Source organism: Taurulus bubalis (assembly GCF_910589615.1).
Source record: "Taurulus bubalis genome assembly, chromosome: 4".
NCBI lineage: Eukaryota > Metazoa > Chordata > Actinopteri > Perciformes > Cottidae > Taurulus > Taurulus bubalis.
In genome coordinates, this window is record NC_136592.1 from 3499661 (window position 1) to 3521768 (window position 22108).

General features: G+C 45.4%; 1 protein-coding gene across 1 annotated transcript in view; it reads right to left on the reverse strand.

Annotated features, from left to right (window-relative positions):
- cdh8 (cadherin 8) overlaps positions 1 to 22108 on the reverse strand; it is a gene marked incomplete at both ends in the record, with an annotated part of 93199 nt that overhangs the window by 30501 nt on the left and 40590 nt on the right. Inside the window, one exon of the mRNA XM_079216897.1 lies at positions 1040 to 1159. Within this exon, the coding sequence (XP_079073023.1) occupies positions 1040 to 1159 (120 nt within the window). The remainder of the gene's footprint in view (positions 1 to 1039; positions 1160 to 22108) is intronic.

The window sequence follows — 22108 nt, forward strand, 5'->3', positions numbered from 1 at the left end:
CAGCAGATATGTGCATGTATATTCATGTGATGTAGATGTCTTGCTGTTGTTTCATCTCATTTTTAGATGTCACAGTTTACACAGTAACATCTACATGGCAGTCAATCATATTTGTATTTTATTCAGTGAGCATTTCTTCCCAGGCGCACACACAATCCTTACAAAAGACCTTTCCCTAAACCAATACACCTTCCATGTGTTTTCATACCGGTCATTACATAGTAGCCATCAGCAGGCAGCAGGAACCTTCTGCACATTAACAACAGGCCTTTTTACGCAGCAGAGGCTACTTTGTTAATTAAGATATTTAATTATCCCGTCATGGATTGGTCACAATCGAAGTGTAATGACGTTCTGTACTTTTTAGGAAAGGAAAAAAAAAGAAACAGCCGAGCCCACCACTTGACCCGGGGTGACTTTGTAGCTCATTTATCTAAAGTCGAACAGGCGATGAAAAAGGACAATGTTTAAACACTGAGAGGTTCTGGCCCGGTGTGCCGGGCCCCGCCGAGAAGAAAGACACTGAAATAATCCTGAGATGTAATCACCGTCTCTCTCTCTCTCTCTCTCCCTCTCTCTCTCTCTCTGTGTTAAGCCTGTTTCTTTTCCTTTTTGTCCCGCTGTGGGCGTGGCCTTCATTCATGACATCCTGTCATACATTATGCTCTCTATTGGTTGGAAGCAGACAAAGGATGTGCGCGCGCTGTATTAACAGCTCCCATTAAATTTAATGAAGCAACGTTTGGATCGCGCGGAGATCTTCGTCGGGCTTTTGTCGGGCAAACAATGAGGAACAGCACAAAGAGCTGTGACCGTCCCGCGCAGGTGTCCTCCTCTTGTGTCCCCTTTGTCCAAGGCAGGTTGGACCTCTGTGTTCATCACGCTGTTTACACTGATACTTGAACTTGGCCAATCCCGCACTACTGGGTCCAACGTGCTCACCAATGTGTGTGCTGCTTGGTCTTCTCATTAGATGTGCAGAGGAACAGATTCATCCCGTAACTGTGAAACAGCAACAAGCACTCGGCGCCGCACTCACCGGAGTTGGGCTCGACGGAGAAATACGGCTGTCCCTCCAGGATGCTGTAGACCAGTCTAGCGCTGTTCCCGTACACCGGGTCGTCGGCATCTGTTGCCGTCACCCGGGTAACCGGGGTACCTGTGGGGCAGAAAGACAGAGTCAGGAACTATAACTCGATCGGCAATCATCTCTACATAGCTGTGCCAATCAAGATGAGCATTCAACCCTCTGTGTGGTTGATTTGGTCGGAAAAAAAATAAAATCCGATCCCGCCTGTACCAGACATGCTTCACATTTTACAACGCAATGCCAAGTGTTGCTCTGAAATATCAACAGTGTGCATGAAACCTGTACATTGTGTTAATACAGTGTATAAGAGACAGTAACTATTGAGATGGAGAGGGCGGCTGAACTGAGTGCTTCATTTGAAAAGGAAAACAAAACGGTGTCATCGTACTTTTCTGCACTTAAATGTGGAAGTTGTTATTATTTTTTTTGTTGAGTTTTTTGCATTCTGTTAACATAATACAACAAGCAATGTGCTAAGCAAGTGATATAGTATGTGGAGCAACTGAAAGTTGAACGAGTGTAAAGAGCAAGGAAGTCCCAAAAGAGTAAAACACAAGACTTTCACTCAGGAGATTGTTTTTTCGAGTCTATTGTGACACCGAAAGTAGTTCATGATGTCACGCTACATTGGGGAATTATCAATTTCAAGGCACATTGTGTGAGATTTAGTGGCAATTAGTGGAGAGGTTGAATATTGCGAGCCTCCCTTTCCTACGTTGGCATTCAGGAAGAGATCGTTACTTTTAGGATGTTACCACGAGGAGCTACTTTATACCGGACTCCCTCGAGGTCACTGAAGAAAAGGGAACAAGGGCCGAGTTAAAAGGTTGTTTCTTTTGAAGGTCATCCATCACACTTTGTTTTTAATGGACTCAGGAAGCCTCCGTGTTCGACTGAACCACTCAGAGGGGCTTTTGTTCCAGCAGCAGTTAGATTTTCTTTTTAAACACTTTAATGATGTCAATCATGTTTCATTATGACATCTTCTGGTGTCATTTTTTCTTTGGGATGTGTTTTTGTCTGTTATGCATTGTGGACTGTGTCTATTGTTTTCTGTACGAGTCTGTTGTTGTCTGTCGGAGCTTCTGGTGGCAAATGAGTTTCCCCACTAGGGATTAATAAAGTTTTCTAATCTAATTTAATCCAACACTTGGTTCTTCTTGTGTCTCAGCCAGCAGAGAAATGTACACAAACATAAGTTTAGAATACATAAAGTTATTTTTTTTTCTGTTTTAGTTTGTTTGTAAAAAAAGTGCAATGAGCCGAGTGTGAGCGCGCTGTGCTTGAGTGAAGGTAGCGGTGGCAAATGAGAGAGTCCATGTCGATGTGTCCTTGGGCAAGACACTAAACCCCAAAGTGCTCCCTTAGCTGTGCCTAAGGTGTCTGAATGTCAGTGACTCCTGATGGGCAGGTGGAGCCTTAGCTCCTCCCATCAGAGTGGGAATAGCTCAATAATGTCATGTAGTGTCAAAGCGCTTTGAGTGGTCGGAAGACTAGAAAAGCACGCTTACAAGTACATTGATCCAATTTAATTAGTGTCCGTGCTTGTTCAACAGATGTTTTCACCAAGGATCAGCTGTTTACTTGCGAACTAAAACCCTTTCACACCACTACGTCATCATTCACCCATTCACACGCTGATGGGAGGGGCTAAGGTTCCACCTGCCCATCAAGAGTAACTAACACTCACACACACATTCACACACCACAGGCACAGCTACAGGAGCCATTTGGAGTGTAGTGTCTAGCCCAAGGACACATCGACATGGACTAGCGGAGCCGGGGATCGCACCGCCGATCCTCTGACTAAAGGACGACCCTGCTCTCCACCGAGCCACAGTTGCCCGTACTCACACACTCATTGCAACGCAGCAGGGAAAGTAAAGTGATGGACTGATGGCCATGTTCTTCTTGAAATGTACAGCCCACTTAAAGGTTTAAGTGTTGTTGAAGGTCATGAGATGAGTAAACAGGTATTTGAGGCTTGTCACTCAGAGCAAACGTTAAGCCCTAATGCACAAAGAAAACACTTCAGAAAAGAGTTTGTCTAATTAAAAGTTTTGACTAAGTAAATGTATATAACCTGATGACACGTCTCCTTACAACTCTTATCGGATGTCCCTATTCTTTTAACACGGGAGCAATTAGCCATCACTTTCACGCCAAATGTAGCAGAAGTGGCGTCCTTTATCCGACCGGCTCTATGAGCTTTGCAGGAAATGTGCGCAAGGACCTCCATCAATACACCAGCTCTGCCGAGCGCTCAAGGCGAATCAGAAAAACAGATTAGCGACAATTCAATCCACCATGCACGGCTCCATTATAAGGTATCAGGGAAAAAATGCATTGAAAAACTGAATATAAAGAGACTATTAACCAGAGGTGTCAAGTAACGAAGTACAAATACTTCGTTACTTTACTTAAGTAGACATTTTGGGTATCTATACTTTACTGGAGTATTTATTTTTCAGACGACTTTTTACTTCTACTCCTTACATTTTCACGCAAATATCTGTACTTTCTACTCGCTACATTTTAAAAATAGCCTCGTTACTATTTCATTTTGGTTTGTTTTCACTTGTCATCGTTCAAAAACACACACACAAAAAACCTCTCCGCCCCGTTGCCCACAGATACGTGCGCGCGCACACAGGTGAGCGCTGAGCACACACACCAGCGGACAGAGAGCGTCGAAAAATATGTCGCGTGAAAAGTAGACCGCTATATCTGCGTTTTAAACGCTCCCAGGGTGAAGATGCAACAGCAGCTCTCATGTGAGGAGCAACCGGAGTTCTCCTCGCACCGGAGCAGCTCTCTGAACCCGGAGCAGCTCTCTGAACCCAGAGCAGCTCTCTGAACCCGGAGCAGCTCTCTGAACCCGGAGCAGCTCTCTGAACCCAGAGCAGCTCTCTGAACCCGGAGCAGCTCTCTGAACCCAGAGCAGCTCTCTGAACCCAGAGCAGCTCTCCTGCTCCAGGTGAAACGAGCCAAAGTGCTCTTGTCTTCTACCAACAATGAGCTGCTGGCTTCACATATTACAAAAGTACAAAGTACACGGATATAAAACTAAGTCATTAATAAATACATGGACAAATGCCTGTACTTTCGGGTAAATGGTTACGGTACGCCGTTAACAGGTTAGCTTGCGCTGGCGTTTTGCCAGAAGTCTCCGTGAGCTCCGTGAGCTCGTCTTTTCCTGCTGTTGCGTTTCTCAAAATAAAAAACAGATCTAAGCTCAATATTGAGCATGAATTGAGAGAGGCCGTATCAAATCTACAACCCCGTTTATAACATGTGTCGAGGAAAGCAGCTCACTGCAGCCACTAATACTGATACGGCCTGATGCTCACATATCTGCACTCATTCTGTTTTGTTTGGCAAAAAAAATTAAAAGCTTGTTGTTTTCCACAATGAGCTATTTAGTAGGAAGTAAATGTGAGTTATTTTTTCCACAGATAGAACTTACACAAAACATTGTCTGATGGGGCAATCTGATTTACTTGAAAGTGATTGCAATTGTCGTTATTCTGTTATTTATAAAAGCACAGATGAGTCACACAATTATGTTATTTACAGAAAAAGTTTGAGAACCACTGGACCGCCTATTTTGCACATTTACAATACTTATAGGCAACTAGTTATCATGTCTTCCGCTCCATGAAACGCATGTTAATGCTCAGTAGTACACTTATGGTACTTTAATGTATTTGCATTGTAATAAAATGTGATCATTTTAAATGTGCATATATGCAGCTGAAACGGGTAGCCTAGTGCATCCCACATTTTTAACATAACATTTAAAAACAGTATAGTCATTATCGCCTTTATAAAAATGATTGTTTTGGGGGAGGTGGGGTAGTGCACTATAGGCCCCTGAGACGTGGCTTAAGAGTTTATCCTTAATGGAAGAAAACACTTTTACTTAAGTAAAAAGCTTAAATTGATACTTCAACTTTTACAGAAGTATTTTTAAACCCCAGTATCTATACTTCTACTTGAGTAATGAATGTGAATACTTTTGACACCTCTGCTATTAACGCAATTAAACTCGTTCATTTTAATTCACAGTGACTTAGCTCCTCATCAGTCTCAGTGTGACGGAGTGTGTGAGTGTGTGTGAGAAAGAAGGAGAGGAAAGAAGCTGACATGCTGACAGCGAGCAACACGCTGGCAGGAAGCTACAGATGGTATGCTAATTGTTTCTGTGAGAGATGTTTAAAGGTGTTCTGACAACAAAGGGAGTCGTCCCTCGCCGCAGACGGCACGGGTGCCGCCACGGGCGCCGACGTCTGTCCGCCGCAGATGAAAAGGCTTGTAGTGGAGACCCTGCGCCCGAGTTTTGGCTCCAACGTTGTGATTCGGAGGTTTCAGTCATGAATAAAGAATAAAAAAAGGTGAAAATAAAAAATGCCAGATGTGCTGGAAACACGGCTAACTGTCTGTTGCTGCCTCTCCAAGCTCCGTCTGACCTGCTGACCAGCGTGCAGCACAGTGGTGACCTAGAGGGATACTTTGACCGTTTTCAACCAGCTTTGTATCTTTGGGTAATATATGCATGTGATTAGTGTTGAACTTCAGTCCATGTTGCCAGCACCCAAAGGCCCCTCGCTCATTTACCGGCAAAAGTTTGCCGGCTGGAGGGCAGTTGGTTGGAACGACAGATTGTACTTCAGACGGCTCCAAAATTGAATCTGACATTCAGGGCCGCTTAGTCCATGTGAGCCTGAGCACCAGTGTGGAGCACCAGTGTGCAGGAATCAGCTGCCACAGCCAAGAGTCACAGAAAACAGCAGCCGGAGAACGTGCACCGATGGAAAATGAAGTGGAGGCGCTTCCACTGCGCCGGATCTCTCGCAGACTAATTTCTTTTGAATGAAGTTTCTGAATCCAACTCCAAAGCTTCGATGTGAGTCAGAAGATGCCAAGCAAAGAGTTTACCCTGAGCAAAGCTATATTGGAGAGGACGGCGGAGCTTCAGAGCCTGAAGGATTCGCTAACAGGGAGCTAGCGGTAGCTAACGGGGAGATAGCTGGCTATAGCGTGTCTGTAAGACTGAACGGTGCGTCAACTTTTGTCACTATCACCGTTAACTTTCTTTCAGTGAACGTTGTACGACTAGTAGTGTTGGATCTCCGTTACGTGTTTGTAAGACTGTAACAATCGATAGTTTGACATTAGCTTAGCAACGTTAGCACATAGCGTGTTGGATGTCGTCTTACGTGTCTGTAAAAAGGGGAATTTAAGAAATGACGTAAGATCGAGAAAATGACCTCAGACCCCAAAGGGTTAAAGAAGAATGTTGCATCAAAGCTGTGGTCCAAAACAAAGCCGGGGGGGAAACGGATGTCTGAGGGTGGAGTAAGTGCACTAACAGTGTGTTCTTTACAAAAAAACAACAACCTTCAAACAGTCAGCGTAAGTTTCAGATGTTATAACTGGGAGTAAAATTGCCTTTGGTTTACTCAGCGGCAGCAACAAGTACAATGCATTGTGGTCGTTGTAGTTCTTCTACCTTTTGAGCCAAAGGGAATACACAGCCCCTCGTCTCTGTTTACTCTGGTTGTGGAGCAGCACTTTCAAATATCGTTGCTTTCTACAGCAGAGACAGCTCACGTTTTATGAAGAGACCATCAATCCAATTAAATACTTCTGTAAGAAACAGTTAATCTACAAAAAATTCAAAACAAACTCATGGGTATAACTGTTTTTATCCCCAAGGATAACCATTCCAGTACAAGGGCCTTTTACAAATAGCACTACACCAAAGATGTTGCTCAGATCCGTGCCGTTTTCTCTTCATTTGTGACGTCAGCCATTGATGAATAGTCACCGCCCCCGCCTGTGGTCTTGCAACACAAAGCAGAAGCCACCTTTGCACTGCGACTGGAGTAGTAGTTTCACTGTTGCAGCCCAATTATTTCACAGTGAGCGAGCCTCAAGTGCTCCTCTGAGACCGCGGCGTTCCAGTAATTCATAGTCTTATGATGACCTATGTTGTTGTGTTGCCAGAGCTTACCTTGTAAATTCCACACCACTTGTTACACCCCATGTCTTTTGCAGCGTCAAGATCTCGGCAGATCAATGAGCTCTCTTTCTTCCCCGTGTTTCTGCTCGCTGTGATAGCGCCAGCAGAAGAAAAAATACCCAGCATGCTATAACTTGATGTCAGCCGCTGATAGACTTGGAATTTTCTCTCTGTGAATCTACTAAACCGCTTCCTGTCAATTCCCTTTAAAATCGCCGCCTCGGTGCGAGGTTATCCATGTCTGCTATCTACAGATATTACACAAACTGCCGCTATGTGGGAGTTTCCACAAACGCGTTAGACAAGTCAATAATATTTCAAACAAATGGGTTGACAGAATGTGGGGAAACATCACCATTGCATCCCATAAATGTGTGCAATATTCCAAATAGGTGTGCTCATGCAGGAGCAAATTTTATCCTGTGTGCCATAGGTGTTTGCCAATTGTCAAACGAAGGAAATTGAGAGACAGCTCAAGAAATTGCTCCTCCTTTTTTTCTTTTTTTTTTCCAGCGGTGCAGAGCCTTATCTGCCTTCAAGTTAAATGACTACTACTACAGAGGGAGAAGGCAGCCATCTACACACCGCTAATTATGAAAAGTACCTTCGTACTTCTCAGAGGTGTGTGACTATTGCAAACAGGCTTCATAAATTCAGTTACACTGCGTATTGAAGTGGGGGAGGTAGAGGGTAGGGGGAGAAAAAAAAAATCTTCATAAAAACAGTGGAACCGGTGAAGCATGAAATAGCTCCCTCTTTCTTTCCCTCCCACAGGGGGAAATGCTCCTCACCAGCCCAGATAAAAAAAAGAGGGATTAGGAAAGCCAGTGTTTTGGTCCTGTTTCAAATCAGTGCAGATTAGCTCGTCCTTCCCCTTGATAATGCTCAGAAATTTCAGGGACACTGCAGAAATGTTTGCAGCTGTAGGGCCAGGCGACAGGCGAGGAAACTCGATTGTAGGAGGAGTATTGTCTCTGGCTTTTATTTGAAGCCTTTAGCGTTGCAGCGATTACAAAAATAGCAACACTACACATCGTAACTTCCAGGGATGAAAAAAACAGGAATGGCTGCTACCCCCCCCATCCCCAACCCCCCCACACACAAAAAAAAGGCGCAGGCAGAATTTAGGTATGTGAAAAAAATGAGGAAAAAACGATTGTTCACTCCGAATGCAACCGATAATCCAACCCTGTACGCTCTGCTGCTCTCGCATCTTCCTTTCATTTATTTGTCCACCTAAAAGGTGTTCCTTACACACCGTTCTTGGTCAAACCTGTTAGTGGAAGTGGTTGCACGCGGGCGCTACTTCCTGTCTCAATGGATTTGTCTCACTTTCCCCCCCGCTGTCGAGCAAATGGTGGACACTGAGAGATTACATTATGCATGTTCCTGGGGAAAGCAGATCTCTCTCTGTTGGTTGGGGCAGTGGCACGCATAAAGCATGTATCAAAACACAGCCTAAGCGTAATCTCATTAATCATGTCCGGAAATTCCCAGGGTTCAATGCCACACCATTAGTTCAATGGCAGATCATTTTCAAAGGGCCATTACCGCGTATGAGCCGTTCACATCAAGTGTACAGCTGTTTTGTTTTGATTGAAGGGCCAGCGGTTTCTGAAGAGGCCCCGGAATAAAGACATTGGGTTGGTGGTCTAGCCTCCTGTTTTATCAGCCGACAGAAATAATAGGGCACACACTTCCTATTTACTGTGCACTGGCTCGGTGATAGGAAATCAATAGGAATCTTCCTTGAACCACAAAGGGGATAAATTGGGGGATGCAGCCCGATGTGACACACAATGGCTGTGAAAGGACGATGCGGCTTACTCCTGTAACATATTATCCCACAGCACAGCTTCATCTGTGCAGCCTGCTTATTTCCTTTAGAAGTATCGCAAGCATAATCAAACAGTGGAAGGTCGTAACGATGGAGCAGTGAGCCGGCGTCGTGTACTCTGCCGGGCCGCGTTTGGAAGTCAAGCGCTGCACTTCATCTACAGCGTTATGCACACGTTTGAATGAGCACCGCTTTGTTTTTACTATATAGCCTCCACAGATGGCAAGTGAGCAATGAGCACGCAAAAAGCTCAACGAGCTGTTTGTTGCATTATTCTCCAAAACTGGAGGAAATATGAACAACATTTGTCAACTGGTTTCACCTTCGAAACACCGTGAAGCAACCTCCTCCATGAAGAAATGTAATTACCTGTAAACTCATCAAACATCCATTGACACACTTTATCGCCTTTATACAAGCCCTGAGAGGAAATGAGCACTAAACGCACTATAATGACTGCACGGTTAAAAATATTCTGTAAACAATTTGTTTCAGCTGCCAAAACATGTACTTAAATGTACATTTTGAAGACCTCAAGCTTTTAAAAATGCCTGTCAGATGTGTTAATAGTGCTTTTATCATAACAATATTTGTGGCAGTCGAGTCTGAAAACCCCCGGGCCCACAGTGGGCGCCTAGTTACAAAGATTCATATATAAATATATATTAAAAACCTGCTAGATGATGCAAGGAAATCGAGGAATATTGTGTTCTTTTCTTCTTTATTTTATTTATTTACTTTATGTTTATCAATTTTTGTGTTTTGTTTTGCAAAATGGGTCTTTAATCTGCATTTGTTTGTGTAACCCATTTGTGTTACCTTTCCTATGATGGGCTCCTCTACAACTAAAGGCAATGTGGGTTTTTTACACTAGTCTGTCAACATATATTTGTCTCATAAAACACAAATATTACTTTGCGAAAAGAGCAATAATATTTCTGAGCTTTTGCACCACGAGTAAATACATCAACCAACAGGCCGAGCATATATAAAAAGCAGGTCAAACCAGTACAACACGCTTTATAACTCCTTGACAGAGGCGGTGCATACCAGATCACCTCCTTCCTCTTTAACTTTTCAAAATAATTTAATTCTTCCTGTTGCTTATTTGTGACGTCCCTTTCAAAAACTACAGTTAAAAAAAGATACATATTTGCAAAGATTACGGCTCACTTTATAAGCTATTTTGTGCTGAGCACGGCATGGCACTACACTATTACCAAGCCTTCATTATAATGTTTTTTTTCCAGGTGATCTAACTTGAGCTGCTTTTCCGACCCATCGCCCAGAATTCACCCCCAGCATGCTTAGCACGACTCAGCGAAGCGCAACCGCAGGGAAGCACTTTCAGCTCAAGCACCATCATACCTATAATCACTCAAAGGAATGTCTCATTAAAGTTCATCTACTATTGCTGGAATGCTAGACTTCTCCTCCGTGTCCCTCCAGCCCACAAGCAGCCGTGTAACATCTCGGCTTGGACCAGCTCAGCGGCGTGACGGGTGGAAGACAGGGGGCACTCATATGCATGCGGGCGCTGAGCCGTGGAGAAGGGATATCACTGAGGCATGGGGAGCGCTGTGGGCTGCGTGAGGCGTGAGGCTAGCGGCGCCCTGCTGTGAGCCCTACCCGGGTAAAACAATACTGTTTATGTCTGACTGGCTTTACGCTGCGGGGGGACGGCAGAGCGAAGGAGAATCACAGGGGGAAATGGCGAGAGGGGCAGCGGCGTGCGTGGCAGCACATCATTCTTGAAGGTTTATTGGTTATGTATAAGGTATGCACAAAGCAAATATTAGATATTAAAGCATGTTTCTTTGAAGCCCTTTTAGCCAACACACTCTCACTCCCAATATTGCCTCTTGGTCAGCGCCCTGTGGCATCAGAGAGGCCAGAGAACGAATGAGGTATCGCCTCAAAATAAACTACCGTCTTCACAGGAAGTTTGGTTTTGGCAACAAAATCCTTGAGGTTTAGTTAAAGTGATTGACGTACGACTCAAAGTCACAATAGCTCACGTCACGGGCATAGACTGTGTATAAGAACCACTTCTAACATGCGGTCGATGCTCGTGACATCACGTTGGTTTGACTGCTGTTTTGAAACCTTGAGTTCGGCCATCTTGGCTTTTTTTTGCAACCAGTGAAGGGAAGTGACCATATTTGGATGGCACAGAAGTATACGGCTCTGGTGGGGAAGCGACCTGTCAAAACAATTACACTTTTTACAAAACCTTTTTTTCTTTTTTATCCATTTGTTCTCGAAAGTTCATGTCACAGTCCTGGCACTACTTTACCCCTGTCCTTGCTGTCAATGGGCGTGCACGATTCATTTGATGGGCAGGTGGCACCTTGCCATCAGTGTATGAATGGGTGAATGATGACATGTAGTCGGAAGACTAGAAAAGCACTGTGCAAGTCCATTTACCATTGCCATGGCAATAGAGAAACTATTATTACGTTGATACTAAACAACACAAACACAACACAGTCCTGAGGTTAAAGGTGCAGCATTACTGGTAATGTACACACGTTTTTTATTCCGTACATACTCTCACACGGTTTACAAAGTGATCTGTTTTATTCCAGACATTTGCACAGCACATGCTGTCTTGGCCCAACATTTCAAAATCTGGTTTACGTAAGCAGTCTGAAAAGCAGAAAGACTGCTGAGCCTCAAACTGGCATTGTAGTGCACTCAGGTAAATGTGACATTGTATCGGGGAAAAAAGTCGGTTATATATTTATTTTTCCCCGCTTGCTGCCAGCAACAATTTCATTACCATGAAGAAAAACAGATTTCTTGACTGTGAAGTGAAATGATTAAATGTGAAAAAAAGCCACCAATTATTCAGAAATTGCGAACCTGTGAGCATTAGCAAGTTGGACAGTTTGAACGGCTCGGTGCAGCCGCTCCCCGGTCACAGAGTCGGTCCGTCTGTCGGTCAGTAAATACGTCTGTGCTCTCATAACAGTCACTTGCCTCACAGCGGCATTGCAGACTAATGTAATGAGCCCAAGCATAGTGAAAATGTAATAATGCATCCCATGGCAATGACTGTTTAAATGAGTCCGGCCTTCACTTAGCGACTGCTCCCCCCTCCAGCTTTTCTAGGTCAGAATTACGGCTTGCCAAACCCTTTTTTTCTAAAATGGCTGGTGTGGGGCTGGGCCGTCCCCTGACAGCGCCACTGCGGTGACAGGGAAGTGATTATGTATTGATCACGATCACATAGACACCGGTGCCGCTCTCTCTCCTGTCTGTGGGCAGAGAGGATAATAGCTCACGATCAGACGGAGGTACTGACAGCCCATCTCTGCAGGCCGTGCCGCCAGCACTATTTTTGGACAGTGCCGACCCATTCGATCGGAAATGCAGACGGACGAGGACGACGCAAGAATTAAGAGGCGATTAGAGTATCGTCGGATATAAAAGTGAGCGGCGCGGTGCTGTAGCGTGGCGGGCCAAAAGCTCTTGATAACACAGAAACGGTTGTAACGAGGTGGAGAAAACAAGCGTGTCGAGGCGTCCTTTCATCCATCCATCCATCCCCGTCCGTCTATTCTCTCTCAGAGGAGAAGATGACATACTTGGAGCGCCGCCAGTTGATTTTTCCGACTGTAGTCGGAGCCAGTTTTGGATTTCCCTGGCCTGCAGATGGACATTTACGGTAACACGGCAGATGGGCATTGAGGGAAACCCTTAAACAAATAAACACGCTCACAAAACAACTGGCACTTTTTTTTGTATTTGCCAACGCGGTCCCGAACCCCTCCTCCACTTCGTTTGCCACCACGTCCCACCAGCGCTCACATGATCTACAGCCTGACTAAAAGTGGCCGCTCTCCTCCGCCACCATGTTTTATATTTATATCCAAAAGACCTAAGTATTTCGGATTACAGGGAGGCACCGTAAATAATTGCAAGGCAGGAGAAAACATGGCCATCTCTCAGGCCATTAGTCATCATAACGGGACTAATGCATACTCATGCTAAAGTGCGTGTTTCAGCAGCTGAGGAACCGGAGCAAATGAATGAGGGAACACCCTGCGGATGCTGAAAAGATTAGGATATATGTGCTTCTATCGGGCCGCAACACACTTTTCAAAATTAGTCTCGACCGAATGCAACTCGGGCCGGAGAGGAAGGCTTACAGAGAAAAAAATAAAAAACACATCTTGAAGATAAGATATGGTTGTCAGCATCCACGACGCCGGTCCCAAGAGCCGGTGATGGATAAGGGACGCCGCACTTTTGAGGAGTAAGGGGATCATCACACTTAAGCACTTACATTGTCATTGTTGTGTACAATTACCAGTCTTTCATAAGACAGAGAGGGAGCCGTCACAGAGGAACTGGGGACGGTGTGTGTGTGTGTGTGTCATTGTCTATGCATGTGTGTGTGTACATGACATGAAGGACACGGCTACAGAGAACGCTGCCTTGACAAGCCGTTTACGGGAGCGGCAGGAACAAAATAATTAAGAGGGTCCTTTGTTCCCCACCGATGGCCATGACATACGCCGCCATTTTAAAAGGTTGTGTCATTGATTCACTTTAATTAGTCCATGGGAAATGTGTGCAACGCGCAGATAGAGTTCGGGACTGGAAGTGGAGGACGGAAAATTGGCCACTTCACATGTTTAATTGCTCCCAAGGCATTTACGTTGGCGTGGTAATAACAAAGAATAAGGCAAAGTATATTTTCTAATGAACAACTTTATCACGGGTAAATGAACAAAATGTTGCTTAATTTGAGAACTCTGCCACGGGGCCGAGAGTGTTTAATGTGAATTATGCTTCCTCAATGAAAAAAATTAAACACACACACACAAACACAGTTTCAGCATAATGGGAAACCGTGGTGGGAAATGAACTTGCGGTTAGTATATTTTTGCCGCACAACACCAGCACCAGCCCCTGAGAGCGGCAAACCAGAGATCAAAGTTATTACTTAAAACCAGAAACGAATTACTTATGTATACACTGTTGCCAAAATGCCCTTAACGAGGCGTGAAGCCCAACACCGTTCCAGCCGAGCTGCTCGGTCGGCGACGGTATACAACTCCCAGTGTGTGTGTGTGTGTGTGTGTGTGTGTGTGTGAACGGAGAGCAACTGACGACACAACTTGACTAAAGTAATAAAATAACACTTTTAACGTAACATATTTAAATATATAAACTGCACGTGCTGCCCTCTACTAGAGTCTTCTGGTCTGGGTGCAGACGGCGCAGCGTGGGTCTGCTGCTCCATCAAGATTCTCACTGCAAGTTAGCAGCAAATGTCATCCAATGTGTCCAGTCCTCCAGCATTAGGCCACATCAGTGTGCAGAAAAAGAACACGAGAGATCTCAGTGAACTTCACTTGACAGACAGCGCTGAGCAGCCAGGGAGGAGGCCATTCGATCCCCGGTGAGGGGAGGGCTCGTGATACCTAATTATAGGAAAATTGACAAAGGGGTATTTTTTTTTGACACAATGAGGAAGTTGTTGCTGGCTTGTGATTGCACAATTGACATCAAATCGTCGGCCAATCATTGTGGGCCTCATGCAGTACTGATTGGGTTGTAAAAAGCATCATCTCATCAAATTTGAACTGATTAGACTTTGGTGGTTCAAAGGTCAAGGTCGCTGTGACCTCACATAGCAAATGATGGCCCATAACTCATACTTGTACTAATTAAAACGTCAGCGGCGAACAAAAAAATCTCTATTAGGTTAAAAATGTTGGCGAAAGTCTTTGAGATTTTGAACCGACGTGATTGGTTAGCAGAGGGTGAATAGTTACGATGTGTGAATATAAAAACGACCTATTGTTGCTCATTTAGAATATATAATATATAACAACATGTCATGCTATAGTGAGGACTATGATGATCCACAGTCTCTTCTAAATGTGTTGGTATAATAATGGTATAATACTCAGGTGTGTTATTTTTCCCCAGCCATCTGAAACGGGGCGACTGCAATTTATTTCGGCGCTAGCTCCAACATTCACATTCTCTCAGAGTGCTATTTTCATATTCTGGGGGCAGCAGCAGCGCTGAGGATGACGTTGCATTAAAAACAAAGGAGGGGGAGCGTTGTCATCCCTCCCTCAGCAACGACTCCCCCGAGCTGCTGCAGTGCAAGATGTGCTCCGTCTATTACGTATCGGCTATTCTTACATCCCGCCGAGGTGAAATCATTTTCATTTTTTTTAGCCACGCCGGTGTCACACAGCGTGCAGCCCGTACAGCCCCAGCAATTGGCCCATCTCAAAGCAACGCGTGGAAGAGGTCCTCCACCTCCCACTCGACTGCATTAAGCTCCTGAACTCCGCCGAATCCCGCCGTACTGCGGGCGTGAGCGCCGAGCACCTCCTAAGTAATGCACTCTGTCATCTGACAGCCGTCCTGGAGCCAGAAGGGGTTAAAGCGTTTTCCCAGAGGAATGTTGAAACGCAAACCACGTCTACGTGACCGGAGACTTAATGTCTCCGTCAGCCGGTGAGAGCGGCGCTACGCTGCCGTCTGACAAGCGATCCATCACAGGGAACACACAGACAGAGAGCTGCATGCCACCACATGAAGACGGACATGCTAAAATACACGCGTACATGCAGACAGACAGTCGCGCTTGCTAACGTTGCCGACAGTCATCAAACACACGGAGACAGACGGATGCACAGACACACTCCAGATACTGAGCAAACACCTAGCCTGCCCCTAAACTCTTTGAAGTGGGTGGCAGACGGACACGAAAATGGGGATGTGTGGGGGGTTGAGAGGAGAGGAGAGGAGGGCGACAGAAATGGTGGAATGTGGATTTACACCCCTAGTAATCCCAAGGTTTGTTTACACTCCCAGAAGTGAAGTGAAATTTTAAAGGGCTATCTCTGCAGCGTGCTGGAGAGCAGATTCACCCAATTACACAGCAGCCCCCAGTGTGACATAGTAAACCTGCTGTAAGATCGACTGTGTGTGTGTGTATGTGTGTGTGTGTGTGTGTGTGTGGACTGTGACCGTGGTAAAACCACAAACTGACTAAATCCATACTGCGGCGTTGAGAGCAATGCAGCTGCCGGTGCTCCGACACACGAGCAGCCGGGCAGAGGAAGGCTGCGTGATGCCGGGAGTCAGCCGGAGAGGAAGGGGGGTAAAACAAACAGCCACCAGACCTGAATCTGGTGTCGCTCTGCTGTAAAATATCAACGTTCAAAGTAACACCTGGACAAGAAACGAAACAGAAAAGGTTAAAAGACAAAGTGACTAGCAGGAGCCATGAATTTTGATGGCAGTGTAAAAAGCGCGGCGTGGCAGACGAGTCTTTTCTTCTATATTTCCCTTCATTGTGTCAGACAGCTGAGGCGTGGCAGTGGCTGTGCGGAGCCAGGCGAGGGCTTTAGTTAATGGGGACAGACATCAAGAGGACGGCCTTCGCCCGCACTGGAGATTTGATCCTTTCGTCTTATCGGCTTCTTTTTCAAATGACCTTGCCGCGCGGACTTTTATGCCTCTGCCTTTTATTCTCCGCCGGTGATTGGATGGGCCTCTCCAGTCTCGTCTCAAATCTCTGCCACCTTGATGAATGTGTTCCACCTCCATTTATGTTGCATGGACCGATCCTCCCTCCAGCCCAGGGATGTAGCCAATTGAAGAGGTACACACACACACACGATCACATACAAAAAATAGCTAATAAAGACATTAGTTTGTCTCTTTATATAATTATGTTTCCTTTTTTATGGTCGCACTTAAAATAGGTTTACACTGTCCTTTTGTGGGAGCGAAATGCAGCTTTAAAGAGTGTAATTATGTCTTTCAATGGGACCCAATCGCTGCTTTTAATTTTAGGCGCTGAGTGCTGGGTGGTGCCTTCAGGGTCCAAATAGCTATGGTTGGTACCTCAGACAATTAATAATGCATACATGGAGGGGATGAGAGTACAGGGGATCCTGTTCTCGCAGTTCAACACTGTAAAATCACCTGAAGCATGAAAAGGGAGCACAGCCTCCATTACACACACACACACACACACACACACACACTCATGTTGACTTTTGGCTGCAGAGCCACAGAGTAAAAGCTCTTTTTTTGGTTAAAAAAAAAAAGAAGCAAAGAATAAGTGGGGATGACGCACCGCACAAAACCAGATGCAGCAGGAGGGAGACGCGGAGGAGCAAAGAGGGATGAATGCAGAAAAGTGCACAGAGAAGTAGAAGAAAAGACAAGTCCCGACATCACAACATTAAATATATACAAGCCTCCTTCTTCAATAATGAAAAGGCGAGTCCCGGCTGTGTGCGGGAGAATGCGTGTGAGAAAGCATCCCGGCTCCTTAGCACATTTGAGTTAGAGGTGCAAACCGGAGAAGCGGCTAACTAGCATGCCGCCGCGCGCCCTCGTCAGACACGGGGAAGTAAGCTCACCTCCACCGTCCTTTGAAATGGAACGTTTGTGTCACAGAGAAATGAAATGGTGGAAAAAACAAAAACACTTAAATATGTTCGGTCTTACTCATCAGAAAAAGAAGATAACAGCTCAACTCCAGCTGTGTTCTGTACACAAAATAAAAAGTCCTCGGGAATACGAACACAGTTCAGCGGTATAGCAGAGAGAACATGCAGTGAATGATCCCAGCTCAGTGTGTCATCTGTAGAATAACCCCCTTATTAGTGAGTGAGTGTATGACTGGAGGAAGTGACTGTGTGAGTCTGGCTGCCTGATGACCGCAGCCATTCACAGCAAACTACAGCGGTCTCTCATCCAGGCGGGGTCGCCATCCGTACGTCACAAAATGACTTCATCGTCATCCCAGTTTTTATTTGTAATTGAAATATAGTTGGATTGTTACAATGTTGCATAAGTATATCCAGCTACAACACAGTCATGGCCGTGCTGTAAACTGTGTGGTGCCGGTGTGCGTGGGGGTCAGAGGTCAGAGGTCAGAGGCCAGCTCGTGTAAACCGCTGCTGTTATGCCACATCTGTGTTCGCCGTCGAGAGGCTGAGGAACTACAGTGTGGATCGGCTCTGAACAGCAACTCCTGTTTGTTCCTGCTCTGTTTTTCTATTTCCATACACAGTCACACCCACTCTTGGCCGATGCGGCATCAGAGGGGCTCTGAAGAGAGAACGGTACGAGCTGTGGTCACTGCTTCTTCTGAGCGCCCGCTCACTGTCGGGAGGAAAACAATGAGGACGACTTCTAAATAAATCTGCGGTATGGACACTGGTTATGAGGGCATTACGAATATGAACAGTCGTAGACATCGATTAGCACTCCGATGTCTGTCGGGCTGAAGCTTCACACGTTGCGTTGCAGTCAGTTTACAAGACATGGTGAGAACTACAAAACTTAAAGAAGACAATTATTGTACAATTCACTCTGTGGTTCTTTGGGAAATGTGTCAAGTCTCTTAGAAAAAAAAGGTTGGGGACTACCGTTTTATGTTTTTTTTACAGAAAGCCTGCATTATGGTTAAAACGATGTGGTTTAAGTCGGGTTAACAGAAGATAAGGAGTTGCATTATGGGAATTTAGATTGAGAGGCTTACTTTAAAAATATATTCTGATGCAGTTACTAGTCAATGACCTTGCCCAAGTATAAAAGTATGTAAGTAACTCAACTTGATTACTTTCCATCACTTTTGGTTTACCTCTATACAAAACATGCAAAAAAAGACAGGAGAAAATAAATATGTTGACATTTCACCATTATTCGTTATGTAATGCAGCAAAAAAGAGAAAAGTGCTGTGTGAGTTTTGTCTTCCAGCTGTGAAAACACTGCCATCATCCAAGGACTCATCCAATCATTTGGCACATTAGTCTTACCAGATTTTAACTGGGAGCATCAGCAGAACTCATTCAAATGAAATAAAATGAAAATGTCCTTTAATACATTTGTATATTTAAAGTGGTGCGCTCATTTCAAACAAATGGTCTGTTCATGCTGGGATGAACCTTTTCCGCTATAAAATGTAAATAAGGGCAAAGTTGAGTAATTGTGCAAGCTTTAAAAAATATATTACATGGTATGCCAAATTATGGTAACTTTTTGGGGAATATCTCTGTCTCCATTGAATTGATTTGCATGATTCTTTGTCTCTCTTTTATTTTTAAATCTTTTAAATGCTAAAATGAAAGGTCCTCGGGTCTTTGTACAATGTTCCTTTCTCGAGGTGAAGTTATTCTTCCATTGTGCCGAGCCGTCTCCATTACTGCCGCGCATCGACGGCTGTTGAGCAGCACACAGATTCAAATCACAGCCGACAGATAACAAAGGCTCACCCACAGAAAGCCAAAGGGTGGATGCAATATTCATCATTGAGTCGTCTGCTGTTCATTCTCACAAATTATCCATTCATCAATCAATCATTTTGTCAATAATTGGTCTGAAAATAGTGACAAATGTCCAGTACAATTTTCCTAAACCCAATTTAGAAATGTGTTTCCGTCGAACAAAACAAGCCGATAACGGCAATTCATCCCGACAACGAAGATGGAGCTATAGCGAATGAAAAGCCACGACTAGCTGCTGTTCATTTCCTGCCATTAATTGATCAAGTTTCAGATTGTATCACCAAAATGCCACCTTTGGGCGTTTTTTCTCCAAAAAGCGACTCAACCTCGGAGGGGGTCTGCCCACCAGTGGCCATTAGGAGGCATCGCAGGGTCCTCCGATGACTCGCCGACCCAGGATCAGTCCCGCCTGCTGCCCTGCGGTGCCGCTGATAGGCAGGATGCCGTGTCCTTGTTTTCCCTCTCAGATTGATTAACTGACCTTGATGCAATGATCAGCAGCCTGTGACAGCATGACAGCGAAAGATGAGTCTTACATGCATTTCAAGGCTGCAAAGAACTTTCATTACAAACACTTTAATTAAACGGGTCCAGTGACCTGGGACGTGACAGATTTGGGGGTTTGTGAAAGAAAAAAAAATCGTAACCTTTGCTTCCCTCGTGTTCCATAGCGGACCAGTGTTGACCCTGTTGCATGAAATCCATTTATAATCACATCCACTGCGACAAAACAGATGGTGGCATTTGTGTCGGCCCCGGCTCTTCGCATCCTTCGGCTCATCATTACGCAGGAAAACAGGAACACGACACACTGCCTCATTTACCTTCCCTTTCATGAGCTTTGTTTATTATTACCTCCTTCCCTTTTTGCATGTTCTCCTCTCTCGCTTCTTCATCTGCGCGGCTTAAGCAACAACAAAAAAAGAGGCGACTTTGTTTGAGAAGCGACACTGTGGCTAAGGAGAGAGCGGCTTTTTGTCCTTCGTCTAATTGAGAGTCTTTTGCTATTCATCGGGGCAAGGCGGCCGGGGCCCAGCGAGGGAGGCAATCTCATGCAGATCAAATTGGAGGGCTTCATTACCAAGAAGCCAGCTACTTTTTTTGTTCCTGTTCACAAGAGGAGGACCGAGAGGGAGCAGCAGCCTGAGCGAAAGAGAAGAGCGATCGGTGAGAGAAAGGGAGGATGAGCGAGGGAGGCAGACGTACAGAGAGGGAGACAAAAAAATAAAAGTGTGTGCATGAGAGAGAGAGTCACCAAGGGAGCAGGGACAAATTACACCTGCACAACAGCGTCTTTAAGAGCGTTATGTTAAAGCAGAGGAGGTATGAGCACTTATATGCACTCGTGCATGTGTGACTTGCGCGTGTGCACGAGACACATCCACGTGCGCTGTTTGTGTCTGCACGCTCGAGAAAGAAAGTACCGCCCCAGGAGGCTTTAAGGGGCTTATATTACTGTATCTGGACCGGTGACTGATGATGCTCCATACATCATTCGACATTGGATCATGAATAACAGTCGCTGAATTAGTAATACACATTCGTATGTGATATTGAGCAGCTGTGACTGTGCGTGCGCACGCTTTGTTGTGTTGTTAGTCCTGAAGAACGTATATATCTGTAAGCTGGGGAATATTTCCATTTTTTTCTTCCTCTCATGCACACGAGGCTGTGGTGTGTGAAACAAAGGGATGCTGAATTAGCAATGCTGCCGGGTGTAGCAGCCACAAAGAAGAATGTGGATGTGCGGAGGAATAAAAAGAAGAAAAAAGAAGGAGTCACTGGGTTGTTGACAGGTGACATAAACAGATGTGGATAAAGAACACGCCTTCAGAGGAACCCACTTGCACATGAAGTGCAGACGCTGTTGCCAAACGAGGTGAGATAGATAGGAGTCGCGGGTTATTTACAGAGAAACTCCAGCATGTTAAATCCTGTGTGCCTCCGAGGCCCTGCCCTCTCCGCATTTAGCACGGCCACAGTAACGCCAGGCTGGCACGCACGCCGCCTGGCAGTTAGAGGGGCCTGGGAGAGAGTGGCAGCCTTGGCCAGGGTTCACCGCTCTGACCCCCTGTCAACCCAGCGCTGCCTGTGAGCCACCCACCACCACCATCACTATCACCACCACCACTATCACCATCACCATCACCATCACGACCACAGCCTACTGCCCCCCCCACCCCCGCGTCCCTGCCCAGCCCCGGAGCCCACTCGTCAGATGTGCCCCGGGCCCAGCTCTGGCCCAGGTCTGGCCCAGCTCTGGCCCAGCTCTGGCCCAGGTCTGGCCCAGGTCTGGCCCAGCTGCCCACTGTGTTAAAGGGCCAGGGGCCCCCTGCCACTCAGTCCATCTGCCAAGCTGCAGAGCCGAGTCTAGGATCAGAGAGGAGAGAGACACAAACACCCGCGCTCTTAACTCTCTGCTCAAAGCTCGACAGAGAAATGCCAGATAAAAGATGCACTATAAATGTGCTTCCTTTTACTTATGTGGGTTGCTGTGACCCTGAAATACTGCTCGGGTTTATTCAAGTTAAACTGAATTTAATGCATTCAGACTGAGACTTTCCAGGACCAAGATGTGTGCAAGATTTACTGTGAGATCAGCAAAGCACAATTTATAGCACTATTTTTAGGTGTATCAACGAAGGGAATTTTTATAAAAACATCTGGCTAAAGTGGAGCGTGAAATGCTCTGAAAATAGCTCAGCTTTCCTTGTATTGATCTGAAAAAAAGAAGTGAGGAGCAATAGGAATAAGTCCTAGATAAGAGATACATGGGTAGATGGTTGGATGGATGGATAGATAGATAGATAGATAGATAGATAGATAGATAGATAGATAGATAGATAGATAGACAGACAGACAGACAGACTGG